The 27588-nt window shown below is 45.9% G+C and overlaps 1 protein-coding gene across 4 annotated transcripts in view; it reads right to left on the reverse strand.

Moving 5' to 3' along the window:
* Positions 1-1099: 1099 nt before the first annotated feature.
* Positions 1100-27588, reverse strand: part of Klf3 (KLF transcription factor 3) — a 31032-nt gene continuing 4543 nt past the window's right edge. Inside the window, 6 exon segments of one of the 4 annotated variants that reach the window (NM_001105742.2) lie at positions 1100-5004; positions 7650-7810; positions 12135-12285; positions 12826-13309; positions 18784-18879; positions 23349-23539. In NM_001105742.2, the coding sequence (NP_001099212.1) occupies positions 4823-5004; positions 7650-7810; positions 12135-12285; positions 12826-13309; positions 18784-18840 (1035 nt within the window). In that variant the 5' untranslated portion in view covers positions 18841-18879; positions 23349-23539 and the 3' untranslated portion in view covers positions 1100-4822. 4 annotated transcript variants of the gene reach the window in all.

The following is a 27588-nucleotide window of genomic DNA, read 5'->3' on the forward strand; positions in this document are numbered from 1 at the left end:
AGTTCAATTCCCAGCAACCACATGGTGGCTCAAAACCATCTGTAGTGAAATCTGAAACCCTCTTCTGGTGTGTCTTAAGTCAGTGACAGTGTACAGTGTACTTACATTAAAAAATAAATAAATGTTAAGAAAATAAAAGTAACCTTAAAAAAAAAGTAGGCTGAACAAGTCATGGGACATGAAGCCTGTATGGCATTCCTGTCTTTTGCATTGGGTCCTGCCTCTAGGTTCCCACCTGCTTGAGTTCCTGTCCTGACTTCCTTCAGTGATAGACTAGGATATGGAAGCATAAGTAAGACAAACCTTCCCTCCAAACTGTTTATGGTCATGGTGTTTCATCACAGCACTAGAAACTTGAAGACAGAAATTGGTATCAGGAGTAGGGTGTTACTGTGACAGACCTGACAATGGGTTTTTGGGAGGACTATGATGGCACTTGTACTTGGGGCTGGAGAAGCCATTGAGTACTCAGGGATGAGAGGAATGTTGTGTGGAAGCTTGGGAGAGAATGTTAAGAGCAAGGCCTGGCTTATGGGAGTTTCAGAGGGAAGTTTGAGAGTCCCATAAAGACTCCATTGGGGTCCTTTGTGCAATGTTTTATGAAATTTGTGGTGTCTGGTTAGTTCTTAACCAGAATTAGCTGTGATTGGGAAGAGGCCAATATTACTGGAGTGAAAAGTCTGCTTTACTGGGACAATGAAGCTGGAGGATGAGCTATGATTAAGAAAAAGGAGAATTATAGAAGCAGACTCTTTTGGGAAGTTTCCTCAGGTCCAACACTACACAGCAAGGAGGCATTGTAGTTAGAGTGGAGAAACAAAGCTCTTCTAAAATGCACTAGATGTATTTACAGATGAATGTCTGCAGTTCTATGGCTTAAACTCAGTCTTCCTCTTCCTGGACGTTACTGGGTTGCTTTAAGGCTCCTGAGGTGTACACCTACTGGCTAGATGGACTTCCTTCTCTATGAGGTGTACCTACTGGCTAGATGGACTTCCTTTTCTAACCATATTGCTCATCGGTGACTTACTTTGAAATTTTACACCTCTCACATCTTTGTTCCTGGTGAATACTCCCTACAGTAATCACATGATCATGTGTAATATTCAGATGGTTTTATTAACAAGTATATAATACATATATTGCATAATGTATATAGTATATGAGGACTGTACAGTACAAATTTATGTTCACAGTTTGACATGACAAAATGTCATTACTGAATTCCCATTGGACTACAGGGTAGAAACAGAGAAGGTACATTAAACATTCACATCTTTAGTAAGAAAGATTACCAAAATGTTTCAGTATTTGCAAGTATACTAAGCATGCTAAAAACCTTTACCCATTCAGTCTTATTAGCTTATAAAATATATTACACTTTATTAAAAATTTCTGCATAGTTTATACAAGTATTAAAGTACTGTAAATGCAGTAAGCCTGCTATGCTTGCAGGTAGGGTTTAAGAGATGCCAAGCAGAAAGGTTATTCTGACCCTCTAACACTAGGTACATAACAGGAAAAAAAAAGTGCTAGTATTTGTAAAACACATTGTAGCCCTCTTTTAATGCATGTAAAATGGCTTTGTAAATGTATTACTTAAGTGAATTTGCAATCATTTAGAAACTGTTAACCTTGACCAGGAAGAGAATAAAGGAAACTCAAGTGACTTCATGTACATTAGCAACTCCTTCAAGACAATTCTAGTTTCAAACCAAATGACTTAAAAACCTCTGATCTGAGATTGTCTTTGTAACAATCTAAGGAATGGTGTGCAGACTGCAGTATCAGCAACAGTCTCTTGAACTCCACATTAGTGCAGTACTGGTAGTGCAGGTGGGTGTTTAATAAAACATACATATACACATATCTCTCCCCTCTAATTGTTCCAAGGCTCTTGCAACGTCTGCATATCTAGTATCTTCTTAGTTGAACAAAGCTTTTCTACACACAGTCTCCAAACCAAGTGACTTTAGAGCGCAAAATGCCCATTGAATGATGCACCCTCCCACCATCAAACTCGAAAACATAAGATTCTGATTATTTTGGAACTTCCCCAAGATGACACTTGAGCAGTACTTGAATGAACTCTGTAACGATTTACACAGTGCTGGTTTCATGTTTACAGCTGGTTCTCATCAATTCAGTGCAGCTGAGCTACACTGACAGTGACGTAGCACACCATCAAAAATGGAAGATCCAGGGCATCTTACGTCTTCCACAAAAACAGATTAAAAAAAAAAAAAGCCAACCAACCAACCAACCAAACAAACAAACAAACAAACACTAAAAAGAGACTAAATTTCTCAACTATCATAGTAAAATACAAATACATACATACATACATACATACATACATTTTATATATATAGAAAAGAAATTTGGTAAGGGCCAATTAACTAAAAGTATATCAGACTAGCGTGGGAATAGAGAATGGCTTCTCTGGGTTACTTCAGAGTTAAAATGGATCTTTCTGTTAACATGATCTAAGCAAGCTAAAGAGTAATGTAATAAAGACTTCTGAACAAAATTTAAATACATCATGGAGCTCCTAAATACTCTGGTTTGAAGCGAAAGCAAAGCTAACTGTCCTTCCTTGCAACCCCCCCACCCCCACTTCACTGGGTTGGAGCACACAAACTGGACTCTTCAGTGCTCTGCAGAAGAACCATTTCAAGACAGGATGGTGTTGGCATACATGCAACGGAAACTGACAAGGGAGACCCTGCTTTCCCAAGAGACAATCCACTCCTCGATTCATGTCATAGTTGCAAACAATAGAGAAAGGCAAGAGCCTAATTGGCGTACTTTAATAGCCTGAACAGATTTCCCCCCAGTGCTAAAATAGGAAGGAAAGGAACCCAAGAGCCAAGATAACATTTCTTTGCAGTTTTCACCCACAGTCCCCCTCAGATGGTTCACAGGGCCGAGCAGGACCTCCTGAATGCAGTCCCTGCAAATGTGAACACAGCGCCATTGAAGCAAGCTGCCTGCAAGTACAGGCCTCCAAGGCCCCCAAGGTCTCTCATTCACCGGTCATTCAAGAACAATCAGGTAGGGTGATGTTCCCCCCAGTTCGGGTGGTGTTGGATCCTGAGTTGTGGCTGGGATGAATGATTCCTCTCTTCTCTTCTCCTCCACGCCCCTGTAAGGGGATGCAGGGACTATTGGTCACAGGTAGCCGTATCTGACCGTTGTGCCCATTTGTAACCAGTGGCCTTTCTGCATGTGAACTGTTTTTGTTGGCATTGAGACTGTGGTGTTCAAAAGCCTGCTTTTGAAAAAACAAATACTCCCCCCACCCCCAAATAATGGTGCTATTTATCTGCAACATCAGCACAAGTCATTGCTTTTTGTTTGTCCTAACAGGGTACCTGGTAGCCAACAGGAAATTGCTAGCTCTGGGAGAAACTTGTGGGAATCTTCAAGCTACATATACAAATCCCTGAATTGTGATTTTCTCTATTTAAAAAAAAAAATCTGTCACCAAAATAAAGATCTATGTGCTTCACACTAGGAGTATTTACAAATAGTGTCACCCAGGTCTTAATTGAATGACTTTACTCAAGCTTAGTGGATGCTCTTGTATACTGTGTTGTGTGTCACAGACACAAATGATAGCTGGTTTGGCACCATACAGCTCACACAGAACAGCTTTGTATGAAAGCTATGTGACTAATTGGCTATGGGGATATAAGTACCACGCAACGTTTTCCTGTTTGCAAAAACACTCTTAGTAGGTTGGGGGGTGGGGGTGGGGGTGGGGGTAAGAGACCATTTTATACTCTATCTCAAAAGTTTTTGCTTCTTTTTTTTTTTTTAACATAACTGCGCAAATGTTTCTGTGGATTCCTTACTCTCAATGCCTCGAGATTGATAATGAAGGAACCTGCAGGAACGGAGGTGGTGGCTTGGATAACCCTCTCGGTATCCAGCTTTGTAGCAAAGGTGTGCTTGGTCAAGTTACGCCTGGGGATGCACAGTTAACAAATGCACTGCACAGCTAATGTGAGTGGCCCAGACACTGTGGATGGTCCAGCCACTCCTAGCCAGGAATGGCTGACTTCCTCCTCCATTCCCAACATCTTCTGCTTCTTCCTCACACTATAGGAGCACACGGCCCACCTACGCCAACAGCTCCTGCTCAGCTCCCAGGGATGGCAAAGCCTCCACATGAGCTTCAGGTGCCACAGCAGACAAAGGGCTTGATTTAGCTGAGTTGGTAAGACAGGCCAACGAGCAAACCGTGGGAAGGGTAATGGTGAGAGGGTGGGATCAGCTTGACATCTCGACGTCTTGATAGCTGGTAAAAGGGACCGCATTCTTTCTGTCGTCAAACACAAAATGAGGCAGAAGTACGAAGGTCTCTGGCAAGGACTAGCAGGCTGGATACACTGTATTTCTAATACATTTACTTTGACATTCTTTTGAGGAATACATGGAGAAACCGACAAATTGGTCGTTAGTTTACATGTTCCCTTGTTCTCATTACATTAAATGTATCTGTAAGGAGGGTTTGCTTAGCATCCCCGGAAAAAATGTTCACATTCTTTAGGTCTGACCCGTGGTAAGGAGAGGGGGGGTTAGAGTATCAACTACTGACCATATGGAAGTCTTGAATGATATAAATTCAGGGATCCAGACCAGCTGAATCGAAATTAAAATGTACATATAAAAATGAGTTAGAAAATGGGCAGGAGGACAGGGGGGGGGGGGGGAGAGAGAGAGAGAGAGAGAGAGAGAGAGAGAGAGAGAGAGAGAGAGAGAGAGGTGTGTGTGTGCCAGGAAGAGCGGGGAATCACACTGAGCTGGAGACAGGCTTTCAGACTAGCATGTGGCGTTTCCTATGTAGGGCAAGGTGGTCGGAGCGAGAGAAGCTTCGGTCACAGTCTGGACACTGGAAAGGTTTGATTCCAGTGTGTTTTCGGAAATGTCTCGTCAGTTCATCAGACCGAGCAAACTTCCACGTGCAGCCTTCCCAGGTGCATTTGTACGGCTTTTCCCCTGCAAAGAGGCAAGGAGGAGTTTAATCATTTTTGTCCTTGGGAATAAAAAGAGAATCTACGGTTTTTGAACTAACGCCTTTGGAAAATACAACTTTCGAGGTAACATCATACACAACTCTCAATTAACACGGTGCTGGAAGAAACAAACATTCTCTCCACAGAAAATCAACAAAAAAGAGAGAGAGCTCTTATAGCAGGAAGAGCCATTCTGAGGGACAAGCATGGAGCACGTGGATTCTGCTTGTGTAGGCCTGACAGCCTTAAGCCTCCCTGTGCACTTCGTGGTTCCACTGAAAGCTTGTGGGTTTCTCTTATGCTTTGGCATCGTTTTCTAAAACTGTAATACCTGTTAAAGAATTCAACAAGCCGTTTCCTTATTTACTCCCTGACAGGGATGCCAAGGACAGTGCTTTGAGCCCCTATGTTCTAAAAACAGAAGTTCCCTCCGCCTCTCTCAAACCAGACCTCTACACACCCCTTCCTGTAGGCTAACCATCACTCACATGTGAGGAACAGAAGGCCCTTGTGGGGAAATGCTAGTGAGAGCCAGTGTGGAGACCTTCACAGCTACACAGTGCTTAGCGCTGCTCTTATTTTATTAGTGTCAGTAATACAAGCTGGCCGCCCCAACACAGAATTTAGAACACTAAGACATTCTCAACCTGTGGGTTGCAACCCCACCAGGGATTGTCAAATGATCCTTTCACGGGGGTCGCCCAAGACCAGAGACATTTACATTACAATGCGTAACAGTAGCAAAATTAGTTATGAAATAGCAACAAAAATAATCTTATGGCTGGGGGGGGGGGTGTCAGCATAACATGAGGAACCATAGGGCAGCCTTTGGGAGGTTGAGAACCACAGCTCTAAAATCTGAAACTTGGTGAGTCTCCCATTGTGGCAGATGATGCTCTCCTGTGGCACTGTGTCAACGCTCATTGTTAGAAAAACGGTTGTATAACTAAAGTGATCTTCTGGCTGTGTGTAGAACGCACACATGAAACAACAATGTTTGTGCTTGGGCTTACCTTTTCCTCAAGATGCCTCACTACACTTCTGCATGACATAACCCAATATCCACGGGAATCTGAAACAGTTCTAGCCCAGAGTACTTCAGGACACCTGGCCTAGCACAGGTGACAGATTAGTCCCTGTTTAGTGAGTGATCAGTCTCTATATCCTTAGAGTCAGTATTGGGATTTCTGTGTTGTGTCTTTCTCCTCAGCCCATGCACACCTATATCTGGATCCAAAGACTCAACACGACTTAAATTTAAAGCTGATGACACAGATTAAGCTCCAAGCCTTGGCCATGCCTGGTAAATGATTTATGGCCAGTGCTTTCTGGGAGCCTCTCTCATTCAGTTCCTCTGCCTCTCCCTTCTTTCCTGGATTCACCAAAAACTACTGCTATTTTTCTGTACTGAATCCCAGACTTCTCTCTGAGGATATTCCCAGAGAAGAAAGACCCAACCAACTCAGAAAAACAGCCTACGCTCTGGGCTCTAGACAAAGGTCACACAACACAGCCAATCACTGTTAAACTCTAGTGTCCACTGAAGGGCCTGAGACAAGAGCGGCCTCAGCCCACAAAGGAAGCACAGGTCCTGGCAGCCGCTGGAAACATCTGTATGATTCTTTAAGGTGCCACTCTAGCAAGCCTTCGGGAGCACTGGGGGTGCGGTGGGGTTGCATATTTTTCTACTGAGAGAAAAATGTTGACATGACCTGGCAGGTGACTCTAGGCTCAACCCTGGCCAATATGGAGCACACCCTTGAAGAGCTAGGGTAGACAGTGATGGAATTCTCTCCATTTTAAAAGGCATCAAGTGTATCCACACTCCTCTCTTCAGAGCCGATCTGCCCTGACAGCAGCATGTTTCTGTTCTGCATAAAAATGGTCCTCTACTATCAACAATCTTATCTCAGAGGCTGGGCTGCAGGCCTCAGTTGGTAAAGTGCTTTCCTTGCTAGCTCCCTGAGGCCCATCCTCAGAGCCTAGATGAAAATACTGGGTATGGTGGTATAGTGGGGTAGGTGGATCTCTACCGGAACTCCCGACAAGTAATTCCCAGATCATAAAAGGTGGATGGTACTCTGGAGGAACAACACCCAAGGCTATCCTCACCCCTAGACATACTGCAGCAGAGACTCTTGGGAGGGCCCCACCCCTGACAGTGAGTGCTTCTTTCTCATCCCCCACACACCCCAACTCCTTAGGACAGACTTAGGGAACGAGGAACCTGAACGAGGGACTGCTTTGGTTCTAAACTACCTAATAATTATCCACGTTAGATCATTACAAAGATGGGACTCACAAAGACATCAATATGTTCACTTTCAAGATTAGAGACTTGGCATTATCCAAGCAGCGTCCCTCACCCGCTATGCTTAGGAGCGGACGTGTTTCAGACTTTCAGATGGAAAATCTGAAAGTCTGAAACCCACGTGAAGGTCGAAGAGAACTAACTTCACAAAACTGTCCTTTGGCCTTCATTTTCACCCAACGGCATGTGTGCCATACCCTGCCTCCCAATAATAATAAGAAAATAAAGTAAAAAGCTTCTGGTCTCAGGGTGTTTGGAATGCTGATGCGTCGACTTTACCTCACACACCTAGCATTCGGCGCTGATGCGTCTCCTACCTGTATGGGTTCTTCTGTGTGCTTTCAAGTGCGAGCTCTTAGTGTAGACCTTATTGCATCCATCATAGTCGCATCTGTGTATCCTGCGCTTCCTTTGGGTATCCGGGGATTCCACAGGTAGAGGTCTCTTCCCGGGCTGCACAATGACGGAAGGGTGGTTCCTATTGAAGTCAAGATCAAATGCAAAATATTGAGTGAAGGTGCTTCGCTTCCCTCAGTCTACAAAAAATAAAAAGCATTTACAACATTGGGCAAAAACAAACAAAAACCCCCCAATGAAATAAAAAGTAAGAATAAGACCAATTAAAAAAAATAATTAGCTGCTCAACCCAAGAAGCGCTGCTTTTATATTCATTCAACAAACATGTAGCGAGCACCTACCATGAGCCAGGCACTGTGCTTGGCACCGGGACACAAAGATGAATAAAAACAGGGTTCCTGCCCTCGAGGAGCTCACACTCTAGGGGGAGACAGACATGGAGATAAGTAATGACAGCAAGAAGGTTAGGTGCTACGCTGAGGGCGGTGCCGCGTGCAGGGAGAGGCTCTCGGCGCGTGGCGCGTGTCCGGTATTTCTCAGCACTGCACAGGGTTTCCCACGGGCTAACTCTCTGACTTTCATTTTTCTCGAAGGAAACATGTGAACAGTCAAATCCCTACTTCTTAGGAAAGCACGCTGCTCTACAGATCTATATTCCATCCTTCCTTTCAATGTCACTTTTAAGGACCACTGACTGACATTCAGTTTTCGTTGGCTCTTTCAAAGGGAGTCCGTCATTGCTGTTAGACATCACCATCTTTCAGCACCAGCGTGGCTCTCGCATGAGGAAGGGTTCCAGCACTCCTCAGTAAAGTGGGGGAGGGTGGTGACAAGGACACTGGCTCCCAGGGGAGGGTGGGAACACCGGATGCCCTCCCCACCTTCTCTCACATTTGTCACAAGGGTTCTTAAGCCACACCCGCGAGAGCAAGGGCAGATGGGAAAAAGTGCGTTTTTTTTTTGGGGGGGGGACCCCTTCCCCGCTGTCTACCAAGTCACTGAAGAGTTCTAGTTTGCCCATGTCTCTGGGAGCAAAGGCGCTGCTTTGAATCTCTGGGCCCTCAAATATTCTCAATGATGCAAGGATGCTTTCTGTGTGGAAGCGTATTAAAAATAATAATGGTTCTGAAATTAACGTAAGTGAAGTTACATAAGGGCATTAAGTGCATGTCATAAAATATTTTAGGTTCAAAAAATTTTCACTTTTTTTTTTCTTGGCCTGAGGTGACCAGTTAAATAATAAAATGTGGGTTCATTTTATGTGGTCTTTCTTACTTCTGTCAGATAAACTAAATCAGGATCTAGAGACACAGAAAAGTGAACAGGAACAGCGGGGGCATGGTCAGGTGACTGGAACTCCCATCACACATGCACATAGTTTTTATTTTAAATTTGAAAAAAAAAAAACAACCACAAGGAGAATAAGGTTGTTGTTGTTGTTGTTGTTGTTAAGATTGAGTAAGTCACTAAAAACCCTTCAGTAAAAATGAAACCATCTAGGGAAGATCTGGTAGCCTATGTCTGGGACACAGGCAGACAGTCAATGCCAAGTGGCTTTAGAAATCTTGTTCAACACTGGATTTTCTGTAGGTTGAGAATCTAAATCATTTCATCATAGTAATTACAACTGCATTTCCCAGGGTCCGCTCTGTCACTGACTGTCTCTGTGCCTTGAAACTCTGTGAGGTGGGGGTGTTGATAATGCTACCAAGACTGCTGTGGATGCGAACAGTGTGGGGACGGCTCCTGCTGGTGACTTAGTGCTCAGAGAACCACGGGATGGCAGCGTTTGTGCCAGAGGTCAAATGACTAGCACTCTGTGCTCAGAAGTACCCTGATGCACATCACAGTTGTCCAATTCACCCAGAGTTTTCTGGATGTTCTAAAGCCAGTCTAAAAAAATCTATCAAGTCAATGTCTAATTAGAAAAGGTGACAGTGTGGTTGTGCAGGGTAAAGTCAGAGAAAGATTAAGGGTCTTGGCAATTTTGGTTTTCAGCCTTTTGTCACTCATGTCTAAAGAGATCCCTTGGGATCATACAAGCATAGACCAGCTACTACGTAGCAGATATCTGCTCTGAGTTAAACTGGCCCTTCCAACGTCGGTATCCTCACACCCTCTCCTGTTTTTCTGTTCTCCCACTTTTCAGTTCTGAATGCAGCCTAACAAAGGTAAAACAAAGGTAAAGGCATTCTGTATTTTATATTTTGCTATACCTTTGAATGCACTTTAAAACGGTCCTAAAGCTGTAATTCTGGATCAAGCAAATGGGTTTCCAAGCTGTGAAGCCCACGCCTAGGCAGCAGGGTTTTGGGGTTGGTGTTGCTGGGGGCTAGGCTCACCGCAATGTTCTAGGTACTTGGCTTCAAGCAATTCTTTCCTGGCTAATGTGTTCTATGTGGGCTGCTACTGGGCCCACTCCAAGACATTACTCAATCCCATCTGCGAAAGAATTACACAGAGTGCATGTTCCACTGTGGCTAATCTACAGGGCTTTTTTTTTTTTTTTTTTTTTTGAGGAGAAAAATGCATCTTAGGTCAGCATTAAAGGAGCACATTACTCATTAGGCATTTAAAAACCTCTAGCAGTGAGATCACTAAAGGAATATTACTTGAAACAGGAATATATACATATAGTTATATTATATAACATACACACAGAGAGAAAGATTCAGAGAAAATGTGTATGTGTGTGCGTGTGTGTCCAGGTCTCATGTAAGTCAGGCTGGCTTAAATGCCTGATCCTCCTACCTCTGCCTCCCCCATGCTGGGATCACAGGCATATCCTACTACACCTAGCTAGAAACAGTATTTTCTTTTAAGCGGTATTTAAGGAATGGGAGACTGCTTGCAAATACTTTCCCACGATGTCTCACATTTTAATTAGTAACATAAGGCTAGCCCTCTGCTACCTACTGGCTAACTACACAAGGAGAACACCCAAAGAGATGAAGGCGCTCAAAGCAGGTTCCCTGGGTCGAGAGTGGGACTGTGGGTGGACCGGGTACTGTAACTGATGTGTTGTCTCTTCAGTTCTCTATCTGTTCTGAATAAAAGAACTCACTTGAAACTGGGCATGTTGATTCCTGCTTACAACCCTTATAGCCAGGAGGCAGATGGGTCTGGAATATGAGGTCAGTCTAGGCTGCACACCAAGACCCTGTCTTTAAATCGAAACAGACAAAAACCCTAAAACAGAACTTTTAAGAGGAAGTACTATGCAACTGTGAAAAATGAAAGCTCGTGCCAAGATCCTTCCCTTGCCTGAGGCTGCAGATGGGATGGAGAGTCACCCTTCTCAGCTACTAGGGAAAACACATGATGCCACATATCTGCCATCATCCCTAGACCAAAAGCTCAGCGTGGTGGCGTGGTCACACATGAGCCGCTGTGAAAGCCACACAAACCAGAGGTGGCTGTGACTGCAGTCGACCTGAAGACACCCGAAACGGCTTCTGTAAAACTGGAGAAGCCACACTCTATTGTTGAGCTGTGTGACAGGAGAGGAGAAGGTAGGACGGGAAAGGTAGGCAGAACATTTCCTGAAGCTGGAGAGAAGGTGGTGTGGGAGAGGAATGGTGGGAGGGACCCTGCAGAGGCAGTAGCTGTGGATGCTGAGGCTGTCCCAGTGCACTGGCTGGACCTGATGCAGAAGCACTGTAGCAGAGTCAGTACAAGAGTAATTACAATAAAAAACAAAAACAGAGGACGTGGGCAGTGAAGGATGAGCTTAGCCCTCTCGCACTGAGACACAGCACCTGGGTCGAAGCCATCTTCCCAGAGACTGCTATCCCCAGTGATCAAACCATGAACTGTGACTTAAGCACGTGAGGTACCATCCTGCTCAAGCAGAGGCTCAGATGCTGGCCAAGGCCAAGCATCCTTCCTGCTGGCTTAAAGGTCTGCAAGTGAGGAGAGGCTCAGAGGGCCGCTAGTATTAAAGACTCAATGTAAAGATTTCTTTCAGCACCGAGCTTCTCTGAGCTGCGTGGGAAGCTTCTGTTGCCAACACTGTAGTTAGCCTGGAGATTTCAATAAAAGATACTTTCAATAATAAACACACTCTACTGCGTTAAAAGTGACAACCATGGGTGGGGTGGGGCAGCTTCTGTTTGACAAGTGACAACTTTTGGTTGTTCAAGCTGATCAGCCCAATCTTCATGAAAACACCAGAGATCCCAGATGGATGGCGAACACCAAAACAAAATAAAATGAAAGATTCATGAGGTCACCTTGGGGGACCCATTAGGTGAAGTTGACATAACTGTTGTAGATATGGTTCATGTTGCTCTTGGAGACTGTCTTGGTCACGTTTAACAGAGGCACCACCCAGGGATGCCACACAAAAGATCCACAGCCATCCCATGTTTGCAATTCCACGCTTTAGTCCAGGTCCCCAGGTGCACGCCACTACTAAAACACCAGGTCCACCTAAGTATACTTACTCTTGCAACAACGCTTGCGGGGGGGACACTGAGTTCATTAAAGGGGGTGACATTTCTTCAGGGTAATAGTCAGTCCTCTGTGGTTCGATTCCAGGTTCTATTTTAATTTTTTTCTGTAATATGGGCTTCTCATAGGATTCAATTACGGGTACTAAAAAATAAAAATAGAAAAATCATTCTACACACAATGTATCAATCTCAGCTTGTGAAGGCTCAGCTCAGGGCTTTTAGCGACTACGTTTTTGTATGTGTATTTCTTCTTCTCTGGCAAGGGGTATAGCAGCACTCAACTTGTGAGTGGTCCTCACTTCTGAAGCAGACAGAGGGCCCAACAGCTCAAGGTGGCTCTCTATTACAAAATCTGGCTATCCCATGGTCCCCTCTCTACGGTTGATAAAAAGGTGGCTTTTAAGAGCCATTAGCAGTACGATCAGAGAGTACTTAAGTCTCTTTTGTGTCCAGGACCGTATTGGTACTCAGTAAATCAAAGTATAAAATACACTGTGAAAGTAACTAATTGTTGGACACTCTCCCAATATCAACACTTCAAAACAAAAACAGAAGAACTGCCCGGACAGGCCAGGATGTCCTTTTGAGGAAATAACAGCTCTGCCTAGTGTCCTCACCAGACTTCTGGCAGAGATGCCATCTACTAAGCAGGTGCTGGGTGTAGGGGCATGGCACAATTTACCTGGCATGCCGCTGTTTGAATTGTCCATTTCTTCTGACAAGGAGACCATGAGAGGCTGCTGCAGGTGGCTGGTGTACATGAAGGGGACAGGTTGTACCACGACGGGCTGGATGACAGGGAGGATGCCCGGGCTCCGGATCCCATGTCTGGTCAGTGCAGCGGCCATCACAGGTGGCATGGACAGTGGTACTCCGAAGGGTTGCACACCAGGAGAGGGGGGTGAGTATTTCTTAATGGGTGGGCTGGAGGAAGGCATGCTGAGCCCCGGTGATGCTCTCCGGTGTGATGGAAATTTCAGAGAGGAAGGAGAACCAGCAGCAGAAGGCGGGGAGCCCCGCTTGTTCACAGTGAGGTCCACAGGCTCCATCTGTATCCCGTGAGCGAGGCCTTCTGGGGTCTGGAAGAACTTGTCAGGTAATGGTGTAGAGTAAATGACCCCATATTTGTTGGGCTTCATTGATTCTATGTAATTTGATGGGTAGGACTATGAGAAACAAGAGGGAAAAAATGGGTAAGTATAAGGAGACATACTCTAGATCTAGAGGTGTGTGTTCCCCCAAAAAGCTATGAGAGAAGGTTGGCAAATGCTAGAAAATAAGGTTGCTGGGACCCAAGAAAAACTGGAAATTGAATTCACGACTTTCATATTCAGCGAGAAGGCTAATACTGTCAGGCTTCTAAAGCTGTGCATCACGGAGGGCTTGGGGCCTTCATTAGGAGTCAGCAGTGAGTTCGAGAGCAGGTCAAGTTATATAACCTGAGGGGTTTTTTGTTTTGTTTTGGAGACAGAGTCCAGATGTACTCCACAGCTGTAAGACTTCAAACTCCGTAAGATCACAGCAAACCCAAAGATGGCTAGGCACACTGTTACGAATACTGATTGGGTGACTAGGAGAGCAGCAGCCTCAGATGACAAAGACTTCTGTCACCTTTCTAGCAAAGTCTTCAGTGACAGGGATAAAGAGTAAAAAGACAAATGTAAAAAAAAAAAGACTTCTAATCCTGTGCAGAAATATGCAAAGGAATGAGACCAGAAGGTACGAGACGAGGTTTGGGGGTCAGCTGTCAGCAGGGATGGAAGGGTGAATAAAGACAACCCTAGATCTCCTCCCTCCTCTTAATTAATTACAGAATCTAACTCTACAGCCCAGGCTGGCTTTGAACTTGTAGCAATCCTCCTGCCTCTGCCTCCAAGTGTTGGTCTGCACCAGCATGCGCCACTCTGCCTTCCGCTAGAACTAGCCAAACCCACAAGTCTACCACAAGGCAAGAGTTCATACAGCAGCATGGACATTAAGCCTATTTAATTAAAACAGGTGTTATTAGGGGTTGGGGATTTAGCTCAGTGGTAGAGCGCTTGCCTAGGAAGCGCAAGGCCCTGGGTTCGGTCCCCAGCTCTGAAAAAAAAAAAAACCAAAAAAAAAAAAAAAAAAAAAAACCAAAACAAAACAGGTGTTATTAAAAGAAAAGGCTCACTTAAAGAGGGTCTCAATAATTAACTCCAGGGAGAAGCTTCACACGCTTAAAGGACATAGTTCTGATGGGAGGCCCGACTTCATGAGATGGATGGAGGGCAGCAGTGGGTAGTGCAGCACCTTCCTCTGTCAGCCCTGTTCTTCTGAGACCTCCCACTGACCTAGATGTTGATGCCCAGTTACTGGCAGCTGAACAGGAAGCAGAATGAGGACTTCCATGGCTGCCACCGCTGGATTTTTTAACCCGTGGCACAAATTTAAGATTAAGTGGGAATTCAAATCCTGGGGAATTTGCAAATTTAATAATATCCTCAGGGTTCTCAAAGTCACCAAGGAAGAAAAGGGCCACACATCAAGCTGAGTTTAAGACACACTGTGGGGGTTGGGGATTTAGCTCAGTGGTAGAGCGCTTGCCTAGCAATCGCAAGACCCTAGGTTCGGTCCCCAGTCCAAAAAAAAGAAAAGAAAAAAAAAGACACACTGTGCATCTACTGTATCTACTTAGTGCAAATGGATGTCCCTCTCCTCTGTACTGCCTTCAAGTCTCCTTCAAAGACCCAGGCTAGGTGTAGGGAGGTCCTCTGGGACGGACACTCTACCCCGGGTACAGAATTAACTATTTCCAGTCCAACTGCCTCACAAAAGAGTGAAGAAATATAGTCCTTCCTTGGCTCGCCAGAAGTCTGAGAATCTTCTTTAAGCCAGGTTTAAGTATTTGGGTAGAGCACACAGCCTACAACAGCGGCTGGCACCCATCCAAAGGCAGGCGCCCTATAAAACCTGATGCATACAGGTGTGACTTGTGATGCAAATTCCACTAAGCTACCTCCCTCCTCTAGACCACTCCTGTCTTCTAAGTACACAGGTATTCCTGAACAGGTCTCAAATATACACCAGAAGCAAATGTTGGATGGAAAATTTCTCTGGGCATTGACAGGTGTGGATGGACCCCGCAATGGTCTCCACTGCCTTCTGCGACATAGCTGTCCAAAGACAAGACACAGACAAAGCCCTACCAGCTCCACCCCAGCCCTTTCCTTTCTTCTTTTGAGATGTGCACTGAGTGTCCCCCACCTCTGCTGTGTGTGTATATGTGCTGACTGCTGCTTGTCATCAGAATGTGAGGCAAGAGCTTCATAAGTTCTCAATGAATGTCTGGGATGAATTAACCTGCTTTCTGCAAGTCTTCGATCCTGGCAAGGTTAGGTAGGGGCAGTAACAATACTTTTGATTCTCGAATACATGAGGATTGGGTGGGGATGGGGTGGGGAGGGAGGCTTGGACACTCTCCCAGAGGTCTCACCATTACTTTATAAAGTGAGACTTTCCAGTCTCGTATTTTTATTAGGAGCAGCGTTGAAGGGTTCTCTTCACAAGACAGTAAGTGGGTGGGACAACTGACACGAACAGGAAGTCTCTACTGCTAATGGACATGAAAACAAGGGGCATCTGAGACGGGCTGCTTAGGAGCCCTCAGACCACAGGTGGGGCTGTGTGCACAGGAAGGCGGAAGGTGTGGCACATTCATAAACACTTGCTCTGGGCTCAGCAAACGCTCTGAGGCAAACAGAAGGCTTTCTGTCCACCTGGCCCAGGAAAACCACCAAGGGTTCTGTTGGGACAGAGCAGGGGAAATTACTGGTTTTAAGTACTTCTCAAAGTACAAGGAGTCTGCTGGGTGACAAGATTCACCAGAAAAAGAAAAGAAAAGGAGAAAAAAAAAAAGGGAATTTATAGAAGGATTAAAAAGTATTTTGGGGTTTATTTTTTTCCTCCTTCAATTTTTTTTTCTGATTGCCTGAATCAATCAGAACCCTAGATTTCAATCTTTTCTGTAAGGCCCTTCAATCACTTGTCCAGAGCTTAACACAGTTTGTATTTCAGTAAAGGAATGGTGTTTCTTCACTTTTTCTATTGCACTGGCTAGGATTTCCTTTTAAAAAGAAAAAGGTGGTAGTGGGGACTGACAACAGACATACAGTCACAAGAGCCTTGTCATTTTTTTTAAATTTTTTTATTTTTGTGTGTGTTGGGATTTAAAAGAAAACTCTTGAGGCTGGAGAGATGGCTCAGTGGTTAAGCGCTCTGGTTGATCTGGCAGAGGACCCAGGTTTGGTTCCCAGCGCCTACACGGCAGCTAACCAGCCTGTGGCTCCAGTTCTAGGGGATCCAATATCCTTTTCTGGCATCCTCAAGACACCGCATGTATTGACACATATACACGCATGAAATCCTAGCATGCAGAGGGCTGAGGCAGGAGGACTGCCTTGAGTTAAGGACAGTATGGGATATACAGCAAGACTCTGTCTCAAACGAAACAAAAACAAACCGACAAATGTCCTAGGCTGCCATTAACATGTGCTTTCTGACTCCTCCAGTTCTTCCTGTCAGAATGAGGGAGAGGAAATTTGTAGAGCTGACAGCACAAACTGAAGGTCTTTTTACTCCCTGCACAGTAAGGACTAAAGCTAACTTTTGGAACTAGAATCAAATGCTGTGTCAAGTGGACTGACCACTGGCACATGAAGGAGGTAATTTATTACAAAAAATATTTTTACATATTTCAACTTTGTGCGTGTGCTGTCTTTGTTTTAGTTTTGTTTTATTGGCCAACTAGACCCACGTTTGGGGTGCCTAGGAAGAGGGAGGTCAACTGAGAAACAATTGTCTCTATCAGACTGGCCTGTAGGCAAATCTGGGGCATTTTCTTGACTAATGATTAATGTGAGAGGAATCACCCTTGGGCCAGTGGTTCTTGGTTCCATTAGAATTTGTTCATTAGAATTGCAAGCCAGTGAGGAGAGCTCTTGCAAGGTCTCTGCCTCAGGCTCCTACCCAGATTTTCTCAGGGATGGTGTGACCTGGAGCTGTGAGCTGAAATAAACCATTTCCTCCCCAAGCTGCTTCTGGTCATGGCGTTAAGTGCAGCAGTAGAGGCAAAGTTACAGCCGTCCTAATGTATAAAATAAAATTTTCTTTTTTTTCCCCTCCAGTGAAGCACATGTTCCTGGTACTTGGTACTCTCATACCCCCATAATGTCGGGGTCCTTGCCTTAACTGCAACTGGGTTTGTGAGCTTGTTTTCATCCCTGATTAAGACACTGGATGTACATTAGTTAAATGTATCACTGATGGCCATGTGACATTCATAAACATTATAATTTCCAGTTACAAAAATACCGATGTGGCTATCTTTTAACTTTCATATTTCCAGAAGATCATGATGTAACAGTTGAGAGAAAGGGGGCTGAAGGATAGTGTAGTGAAGCCTTAGCCCAGCGTCCTCCACCTTCCTAAGGCTGCAACCTTTTAATACAGCTCCTCATGTTATGGTAACCCCCAACCGTAACATTATTTTGTTGCTACTTCATAACTGTAATTTTTACTGTTATGTGATGTATGTAATTGTAATGTAAATATCTGATATACAGGATATCTGATCCTCAGCCCCACAAAGGGGTCGAGACCCAAAGGTTGAGAATCACTGCCTTAGAAGAAAAGTCTATTTTTTAAAAATGAATATAATTTTAATTGTTCAGCTATTACACTCAGGCACATGATGGCTGCATTATTGTGCTAGGATGTAAATGCTATTTCCTTAAAGATGCTCTCACTGACTTTTTGTTGCAGATGACAGTAAATACATCACCCTTAGTAGTGGCCACGGTCACTGAGTTCCAAGCACCTTGGAGTGACCCTGGTCTTGTATAAGTATTTCTGGCAGGAACTTCTATAGCCAGTGGATTCAGGATGATCTAATTTTGCAAGTGTGTCATTCCCAACCTTCAGATACACATCCAGGCCAAGATATTTTTCCCCTTGTGAATATTTTCCGATCCCGTGGAGGAAAAGAGCAGGGCAGGCTGGGAAAGCTGACTTGTTAGTCAGTGGCTACTAAACCACATCCTTGTGTCTAAGCTGCTCCTGCCTTGAAAAGTCGGGCACCTCCTTGTCACCTGTGTCTCATCTCTGTGGCCCTACACAAACACTTGGACCAAGTCTTAGTCTCCCGGTGTCTGAGTCTCACTATGGCCTGACTCCCAAGAGGGGATGACTTAGCACTAAGACTTAGAAAGAGACCGTAGATGTAATTCCCACCCAGCCACACACTCTTCCAAGTGAAATACGATCTGGTCTCCCTGCCAAGTCCCCTCTCTGGCTGGCTTCTCCTCAAGCCATCCCTCCTAGAGCCGCAGCCCCATATGGCTTCTGTCAATGCTTTCTGTCTTCCTCTTGAAAAAAAAAATCACTTTATTCTCAAAGCGTTTTACACATACATTTGTGAACCTACTTTCACTATGAACAGATCGGCCTACGGCTGACCCTATCTCGGGGCGTGGGGGTAGTGGCACCTTGTTTATTACCGGGGGCTTTGAGAAACACCACCTGTCAAACGCCTGTCAAACAAGAAGCACTTTAGGAAACAAACAGGACACACAATGTTATATCAGTTAAGAGAGCTTATCAGTTTGGGGAAGCTTACCACCGTGACGGGGTCCATGGCCTCTTGCTTGACAGGGACTGGGTCAAACATGAGCATTCTTTTGGTTAAGCCTTCTAGGGTGTTCTGATGTCTGGCCTAGAAAACAAAACAGCATGCCTGGTCTGAATTCTGAGGTCACATAAACTAAGAAAAAGAAAACATCCCTTTACCTCCTAGTTTCACTCGTCTTCTCTCTCACTTCCCATACGTACTATGAAGAAGATGGCCTTTCGCATAATTAAAACCAGGCCTCGGAGGCAGAACTAAGTGGAAGAGGCATTTCTAATAGAGCTACACAAACCCTGACATTTCTGGAACAATATGTACAGCCTCTTCTGCCAGGAAACCTTGCATGGCATCCCTGGGCAGCTCAGTAGAAGGTCCGCCCCATCCCCGTGCTTGTCAGGAGAAAACAGTGAGGAAGAAACCCAGGAGCAGCCACCGCTGACACCCCGGTTTTAATCTTCCAAACCTGTTTAAGCGAGCATGTGGCACACACAGTCTGGTCCCTGTATGGTCACTCAATTCTTTATTGATGTACAGACTCAGACCATCAAACCACCCTGCTCTGTGACAAGATCAGTTTAAATTGTCACCTTTGGCTGGGGGTGGTGGTGCACACCTTTTACATCAGCACTCCGGGAGGCAAAGGCAGGTGAGTTTGAGGCCTGCCTGACCTGCAATGTAAATTGAGGACAACCATGGCTACACGGAGAAACCCTGCCTCAAAATAAAACTGAACAAAACGTGTCACCTTTCATTAGAAACAGGGGCTAATGAGATTGCTCGGCAGACCAGTGTGTCTGCTAAGCCTGCCTACCAGTTACCACAGAGATCGTGAGCAGGCTGCCCTCTATTTTGTGCGTGTACACACACACACACACACACACACACACACACACACACACACAACACACACACACACACAGAGGAATAAAACAAAAAAAGCATTGTTGCACCCTTATGCTTCCAACAGTTTCCAAACTGTTCACTACTAGAAATAGCCCAACACTCTGCACTTGTATCCTACACAGTTTAATTTTTAAGACAAAGTCTCTAAAGGGGAATTTTTTGCTTTTCATTTTGATTGATGGTCTCCCCATGATACATCGTTTCTTTTTGAGTTACTAATGCTGAACATTTTCATCTTTCTTTGTCATTTACATTTCTTTGAGAAAAGTCCACTTGGATTTTGAGACACACCCTCACCCACAACAGTTTTCTAGACCCCTTTCCTATAAGAGCTTGCAGTCACTCCAGTGAAGGCAGTGCCCACCTAGAGCTTGTCCTGCTCTGTAATTAGAAACCCGCTGCACAGACCCACCGGCCAGCTGCTACAGACTTCACACAACGGCAGAGCCTTACTATCCCAACTTGGTTTACGTGCTTAGCGAGCGCTTTGACTCAAGCCAAGGTTCGAGTGGCTAAATGAGCAAGTTTCTCCTGAGAAAGTGGCCCACTGGTAAACCAAACACTATGAAGACTGAGAGAGGGGGACTCCCACAAGCATGAGGCTAGCCTGGGCTACATATCAAGACCCTATCTCAAAAAAACTAAAAACTCTGTAGAGATGGCTCAGTAGTTAATACATAACTGTTCTTGCATCAGAGTGGCTCATAGTCATCTATATCCTCAGTCCTAGGGGACCCATGGGCAGCATGGGCACCCTCTCCTGACCTCCATGGGCACTTGCATTCACCTGCAATATAATTTCAAATAAAAACACAATCTTTAAAAGAAGTTCCAAGTTCTAGTGTCTCTGCACCTTCTGCCTCAGTGTGGAGAACGCAGTGCTCAAGGCTACTTACTATTCGTGTGTTCTAGAAGTTGCGTTAAGAGACACTGGCATACAAGCGTGAATGTGGTACCGGGTGGCTCTTGTCCTTCAGTGTTGTCAATGGGACTTCTCTGATTTTCATGGCAACATGTAAATTCTACCCACCAACACGAGGCCCTGACTTCATAATTACTCGTCCTATAATCTTGTGACACCAGGCTCAACTCCATGGTGCCATCACCCTCTCAGGTGTCCCAGCAAAAGATAAAATGACACCAAAACAAAACAAAACAAAAACTTTATCTTATTAGGAAGAAAGAAAACACGTTGTGTCTTGGCATCTAATAACTGGTCCTAATTGAGCAACTACACACACAGGTAAGGGCTCTAAGACCTGTCCGTGCCCCACCCTTAGAGAAGAAAGGGGTATCTTCTGGTAGCTTTAGAGACCGTAAAGCTAGCTGACACTTCTGCTCCCGTTGATAAGGTCAGAGAGTTTAAGCAGCTTCCCACCAACATCTCAGTCTTTTGACTGGAGTCTGCTCTCGGAATCTATCCCACCAGATGCTTATCTTGGCTCTCACATTTCCAGGTGTGATAGGAAAGAGACCCGAGGCTTTGAGGTCTCAGACTACAGCCTAGCCCAGCCCCAGGGAGGCAACACTTGACACAAGATGGATACGGACCACACTCCTTTCCCAAGTTACAGGATTCTTTTCCCTCTGACTTACCCATCTCAACAGATATGCAGATTTGGGATTTGTGGTATGTACTACTCACACACACACACACACACACACACACACACACACACACACATACACGACTACATTTATTGGTTTCAAACCCCAGAGCAATATAGAAAGCAGGATAAATGATGCCTGAAACCCACAACTGTTAATAAGAAGCTTCTGGGGGAAGCAAGTGAGATGGGAGGTGGTCTATGCTTGGATCTCAGCCCTCGGGATAAAGCTGATGCAAGAGAATGCCACAAGTTCAAGGCCATTCTGGACTCACAACAGAGTTGGGAGCAGAGGCTGGCCTCGAATATCTGTGTGATGGTGTTTCAGTTCTTTAAGTCTGTAGGTAAACGTTTAAACAACAAATGGGAAAGACACAGAAAGGGACAGCAAGAAAATGGGAGCGCACCAATGCACATCAGACTGCCTGTTCAAGATGACAGCAGCAATCGTTCTGTACCAATCGCCTTGGCCACTGCTTTAGGCTTGATGGGTTCTGGTGAGGAACCAGGGAAGAGGGGGTACAACTCTTGGCAGAATGCTTACCTAGCACCACAAGGCCCTGGATTCAATCCCTCAGACTGGAATTAAAGTTAATATTCAAACCAGGAAATAATGAGTATGGCACTAGCAGTGTGTCTTCCACGTAACTAAAACGTAAGCTGAGACCTGTAAGAGTCGAGATCTTTAAACTTGGTTGGCAGCCGCTGTTACCCAGGGGCAGTGCTCTGCACTTTTATCCTTCTCTGAGAGCTCGTTTTTTTTCTTTTGAAAGTCTCACTATACAGCCTCGGCTGACCTAGAGCTCCACCTGCCTCCCAAGTGCTAGAGTGACAGATGCATACTACCACACCTTCATTTTTAAAAGGGGATTCTGAAACCATGACACTTACACACTGGCAGCGATTCTAAAGAGAACCAGTAGGTGGCGCACAAGAACAGGCTATGGAGCCTTAAGAGGCTGGCAGAAGATTGGCGTGTACCAGCCTCAGGGTCTTTAAAACCTTGTGGGTTTTAACCAAGCTGAGGAATTCTATTAACCACTTTATGTAGGCACTGCAGAGATGAGAAAGCCTCAAATGTGGTTGTTTCTTTACATCTTAGTTCTGGTTTGGCTAAACACTCTCAACCTGAATTAAGCAATGGCAGGGGGAGAAACAGCATGGTGTGGGGGCAAAACTTATTTTTGTTTCCAAAAGTTACTGAAGTGCTTAAAAACCAACAAATAGGGAAATCACTTTTCCCCCAAGTAACTTCCCATAATGGAACAACTGGGTCATTTTGTGGGGAAGAGTCTGTAAAACCGAATTTTCATTTAACAGTGACGTCCCTCTGTGAGCCCTCCCCTCTTCTACTTTTGACTGCAGATTATCAAACCGAGGGTCAGATTTCTGTCAGCATGTTACTGTAGAACTATATATTAGAAGCCTGGAGAATCATTTAGGTGACTTCTAGAAATGATAGCGCTCCTGCGGTCTGTGAGGCTCACGGCACAGCTGCTTCATAAGGGAGGCAAAGAAAGGGGGTTGGGGGCGCTGAATAGAGTCAAGCGTTCTCAGTTTGTTGAGGACAAAGTAAGACCTGCCGCTCTTTTCTCTTCCTAGCCTGACCCTAAGTCTTGTCCCAATTACCTGCTTCCTGCAAAGGGGAACTCAGCCAGGTGTCCAGAGAACAGATACTAGACAAGCAACAATCAGTGAGTACCTTTTTCACTCCCGGAGAGTTCCAATTCTCAAAAGAGGAAGTAAGCACGTTACTGGTCCCCACCCTCTCTCCAAAGGAACTGACAGGGCAAAGATCGGAGCTCACTGTGTATCTTGGCCAGGAGGGCCAGCACCGGCCCTGGAGCTGAACTTCCTTTCTCAAGAAACCTTTCTGTACATTTCCCCAGCAAACTCTGAGTGCTCCCAGTGACGAGTACTACAGGAAGTACCATGCAATGGCCAGAAAGGCAGAGGGGCAGGCACCCTAAGCCAGGTTTGCTTTGTGGTGCTGGCACCTACCTTGGAAGGGTGTCCCGTTTTCACACCATCCAAGGACTCACCCACCTCGCTCTTCCACTGTCGACCTGAACAGAATCCCACTGGGGGTCTCCGAGTCTTTGCCTCTCTTATTTCTTCGTTATTTCAACGTTAGTGCACTTATTTCTGCACTAACGTTGTTTTGTAAAAGGGAGAAGTTCACTATTTCGTGTCAGATGGGATGCAGTGACCCAAGGAGCCAGTGATCCGCCCTCCCCGCTCTGAACGAGCCACCCAATTTTACTTTTCTGCCTCCACCCATCGGCTCCACCCCATGGAGAGTTGCCAGGGCGAGTCCAACTTGTCCAAACAGGACACAGCTTCAGATAAGATTCTGCCCACACCCTGTACTTCGGAAAGACCGAGTGAAGCAATTGATTTTACATGTAAATAAGGACAGGTGGAAAGGCAGCCACCAAACACACTCCCTCCAGCTCTCCAAGCTAGTCTAAGGGCTGCGGAGACCCAAACCTGTATCTATCCTTCACGCCAGCTCTCAAGTTCAAGGGCACCTGGTTAGTGCTTGGGTTACACATTTGTTTTCCTCCTTACGCTCGCTGACAATTTTGTGTTTTAGTTTTAAGGGCAAGCGACCCAGGATAAATTGAAATATACCCGCAATGTCTTAATCCTGCTGTGTACCCGGCTCAAAAAAAAAAAAAAAAAAAAAAAGCCTCGCCTAAGCCCTCACGGCTCTCCTCGCTGAGGCGTTATATAATCAAATCCAGAAAGGCTGTGTGAGGCCACAGGGCCTCTCATCTGCCTGGCTCACTAGGTGCCCTCCCTATCACTGGAGACCCACCTCACTCCACCCTGCTAGGCCTCCACCCATGGGGCCCCACCCTGCAGGGAGTGGGAAGACAGGGAGGGACCTGACTGGCTCCAGGCTGCAGCCAGTTCCTGGAAATTCCACCCTGAACCAAGGATGGCTGGAACCTTAAAAATAACCAGAAAGAACTGTCAGAGTGTAGTTCCCAGTGCCTGGAGTCCCACTGAACTTTACCTAAGGACTGCACCTTCCATACAAAACTGTGCAGGGGGAAGGTGCCCTCCCCTTCAAGAGTAAACACAAACCAGAAAGCACTTGCAAACCTTTACTGGGCAACGTGGCTCCAGTCCAGACCAACCCTCCTCCTCTCCAACCCCCCTCCTCCCCAACCCCCAGTCCCTGCTCTAGGAGGTTGCCCCTCCTTAACTCCCATTGGCCTTATTTTCCGTCTTTCACCATGGAAACCTAAGGTCATCCATGAAGTCTGCCCCACCCCTTTTCTCTCCAATTCCACCACAGCCACAGGGGGCCAGGTCCTCGGGCCTCCCGCTGGAGTCCTGGGGGACGGGAGGGGAGGCAGCTATGCAGCCCAGCCCTTTAGCCAGCAGCCTATACCTCATCTTGCCCCTCTTCCAAGGTAGCTTGGGGCTGCCAGGGTGAGGTTGGCTGCTTGTGCCCGTCACCAGCTTCCTAACCAGCCCAAGCTCCCCAAGCGGCCGACTCCCCCTCCCCAACACCAAGCTTTTGTTCATTTTTGGCCCAGGCGCTGAGCAACAGTGTGGTACGCCCCCTCCCCTTCCGGCTAATCTAAATCCTTCTAATTCTTCAAAGACCTGCTCGAGGCTCCCCCCACCCTATGTGGCCAGCTGACTGCTCCCCACTACATCCAGGTTGGCCGCCTCTTACCTCACCAAGCTAGAAGGGTGTGTCTCCTACCCCTACCAGTGGGGTCCAGGCAGGTCTCTTCCCTGACACCTTAGAAAGCTTTCTTACTCAGAAGGAATAGCAAAAACAAAGATGTTTCTATGCTAGGCCCAGAGGAGTAACAACAAAACAAGCAACCCCTCCCCACCAATAATAATAATTAATTATGTGACCAAGCCTTGAGAAGGACTTCCCAAGTCATCTCCTCCTGAACACACTTGAAATGTTCCTTAAACAGGTTCCAAGGGGGAGGGAGGGCGGGCCCAGACCTACAGGAAATTAGTGATCAAAACTTCCTTTAAAAAATTACTGCCCTTACCCTTAGCCTGGCCTACATAGCCGCTGGAGTTCTTCCCACTGTCATCTTCCAACACTTTTTTTCCCATATCCACCCTGTGGGACTTTTAAATAAGCCTAGTTTCAAGGGCTCTGAAACCTACAAGAACAGTAAGAGGGCAGGGGACAGGAGCCAGCTGTAGCTGGTGGGTTTTTCTTGTTTTCTAATGATGATACTTCTGCCTGGTGTGGGGGACACATGCTGGTATTCCCAATCCTCTGGAGGGATACACAGGACTGCTACAACTCTGACACTAGCCTGGGCTACATGGAGATACCCAGACTCAATAACAACAGAGATGTCAGTCTGGCTGGTTACCACCACCTTCATGACGAATGTCCTGTTCTCTATCCATCTGTGTCATTTCGTGCCTTGAGTGGGAACTGCCTTCTCATTTCACAACGAAAACACTTCAAAGGGCGGGGCCTAACAAGCTGCCACGTTCACACAGCTGGAGAGCCAGGACTCGAACCCAAGTCTACTGTCTGACTTCAAGGCTGAGGACCTGGCACACCACTGGTAACTCAGAGAGGACTACACTCTGAGGGGCCTTCTGTGAAAAGACCGGTCCTCGCAGGGAAATGAATGAGGCTCAGTGGTCATCTCACAGTAGCCAACAGGGATAATTTTTAACCTGCCCCTTCTTCCCAAGCCTCTCTGGACACAAGATCAAAAGTTACATTCTGAAGGCTCCCAATTAGGGTACTAGTCTTGCTAGCCAATGCACCTGCAATTGGTCCATAAAGCCGCTGAGAAAAATTGGCAGCTTTTACCCGAGTAAATACGGAAATCCTCACAGTTAACTGTACAAAGGCGGAGGGGTCAGGTCTTCGTCCCCATTTTAGAAATGAGGAAACAGAGGGACTTGTCCACATTCGTGGAGCCACAGCCAAGAACCAGAGTGTGCCTGTTGGCAGACCAGAGCTTTTCTGTGCTGCACACCCTGGGTGGAGGGAGCCGTTTTTTGTGGGTGGAATCACCTCACCCCGGGGTCACTCCCCAACCCCAGAGGGTGTGGTGCGCACACTGGTCCATGGTAAACTGTAAGCAGTGCCACGGGAGCTTCCAAGAGCAATTAAGATTTCAAAATGCCTTTCCAGGTTAGATCACTCAGTGCAGCTCCTCTCTGTCCTGTGGCATAACTCAGAAAGATTGCACACAACATGAGATTACCCATAATGACTAGGTGCTCAATAAATACCTGTGAGATGAACAAATGTATATGGATGTCAAACTACACTTCTCATGTTAGGATAAACATGAAGGGCAAGAACCCGGGGTGAGCATCGGTCCGAGGTCTAAAATACAAAATGTGAACCCTTGAAGGGATGAGGGGAGACTAAAGTGCCAGGTTTGGAGAAGCCGGACAGGAAACTGATCTTACTAATCAGAGTATTCGGGAGTGCAAAGCTTCGAAGGTCCCAGGGTATAAAGTACAAGCACAGGTAAAGAGTGGATGGCACTGATTAGACTCACTCCAACAGTAAGCAGTTCTTGGAAAGAATGGCAGAGGCCCCGGGAGACAACCCCAGGCTGCTCTCCAGGGTAGAGGCTGATTTCAACCATCTCCATTCCCTCTATCCTGTCCGGATTGGCCTAAGCTCCGTGGATGGAGCTTGATTCCTGCTCCAAGCCATCTCTCGCATGATCCCTAAACCTTCAAAGACCCGGCAACTAAAGCAAGTCCCAGTCCCGAGAGAGAGAAAGCTAGACCAGGAGGGTGAACTGAGTGCGCAGGCGCAGAGGGCCAGAAACCTGCCGTTCCTCAGTTGTTGCTCTATCTTCGCGCCACCCCCCTTAACAATTAGCTGGGGAAATGATAATGTATTCAGCCTGCCAACACAATGGAAATGAGTTTCAAAAACCTCAAGGAACCAGTTTTGCCAAAGAGCTTGACTGAAAACACGCAGAACAAGGCACAGAACAGTTTTGTTAACTAGCGCACCGAAGATAGTCACAGTCCACATTCGGTGTGCAGACAGTAGAGAATATATGTGTGTATATATATATTATATACACACACACATATACGTACATACACACTTTTTCTCTTTTTGCTTTAGAGAAAAACATCTCTAGTCCGGAATCATAAAGTATCTACAGTGCCCTGTTTCCCTACTAACTTTCAAGGAAGGAGTGTTTGGGGGAGGGGGGCAGGGCTACCTCCTTTAGACAATACTCTCCCTTATCAGGGCAGACTCTGTCTGGTTTCCTGTCTCCGAGCTCTGGCATGACTG

The sequence above is a fragment of the Rattus norvegicus genome, chromosome 14 (genome assembly GCF_036323735.1).
Source record: "Rattus norvegicus strain BN/NHsdMcwi chromosome 14, GRCr8, whole genome shotgun sequence".
Taxonomy (NCBI): Eukaryota; Metazoa; Chordata; class Mammalia; order Rodentia; family Muridae; genus Rattus; species Rattus norvegicus.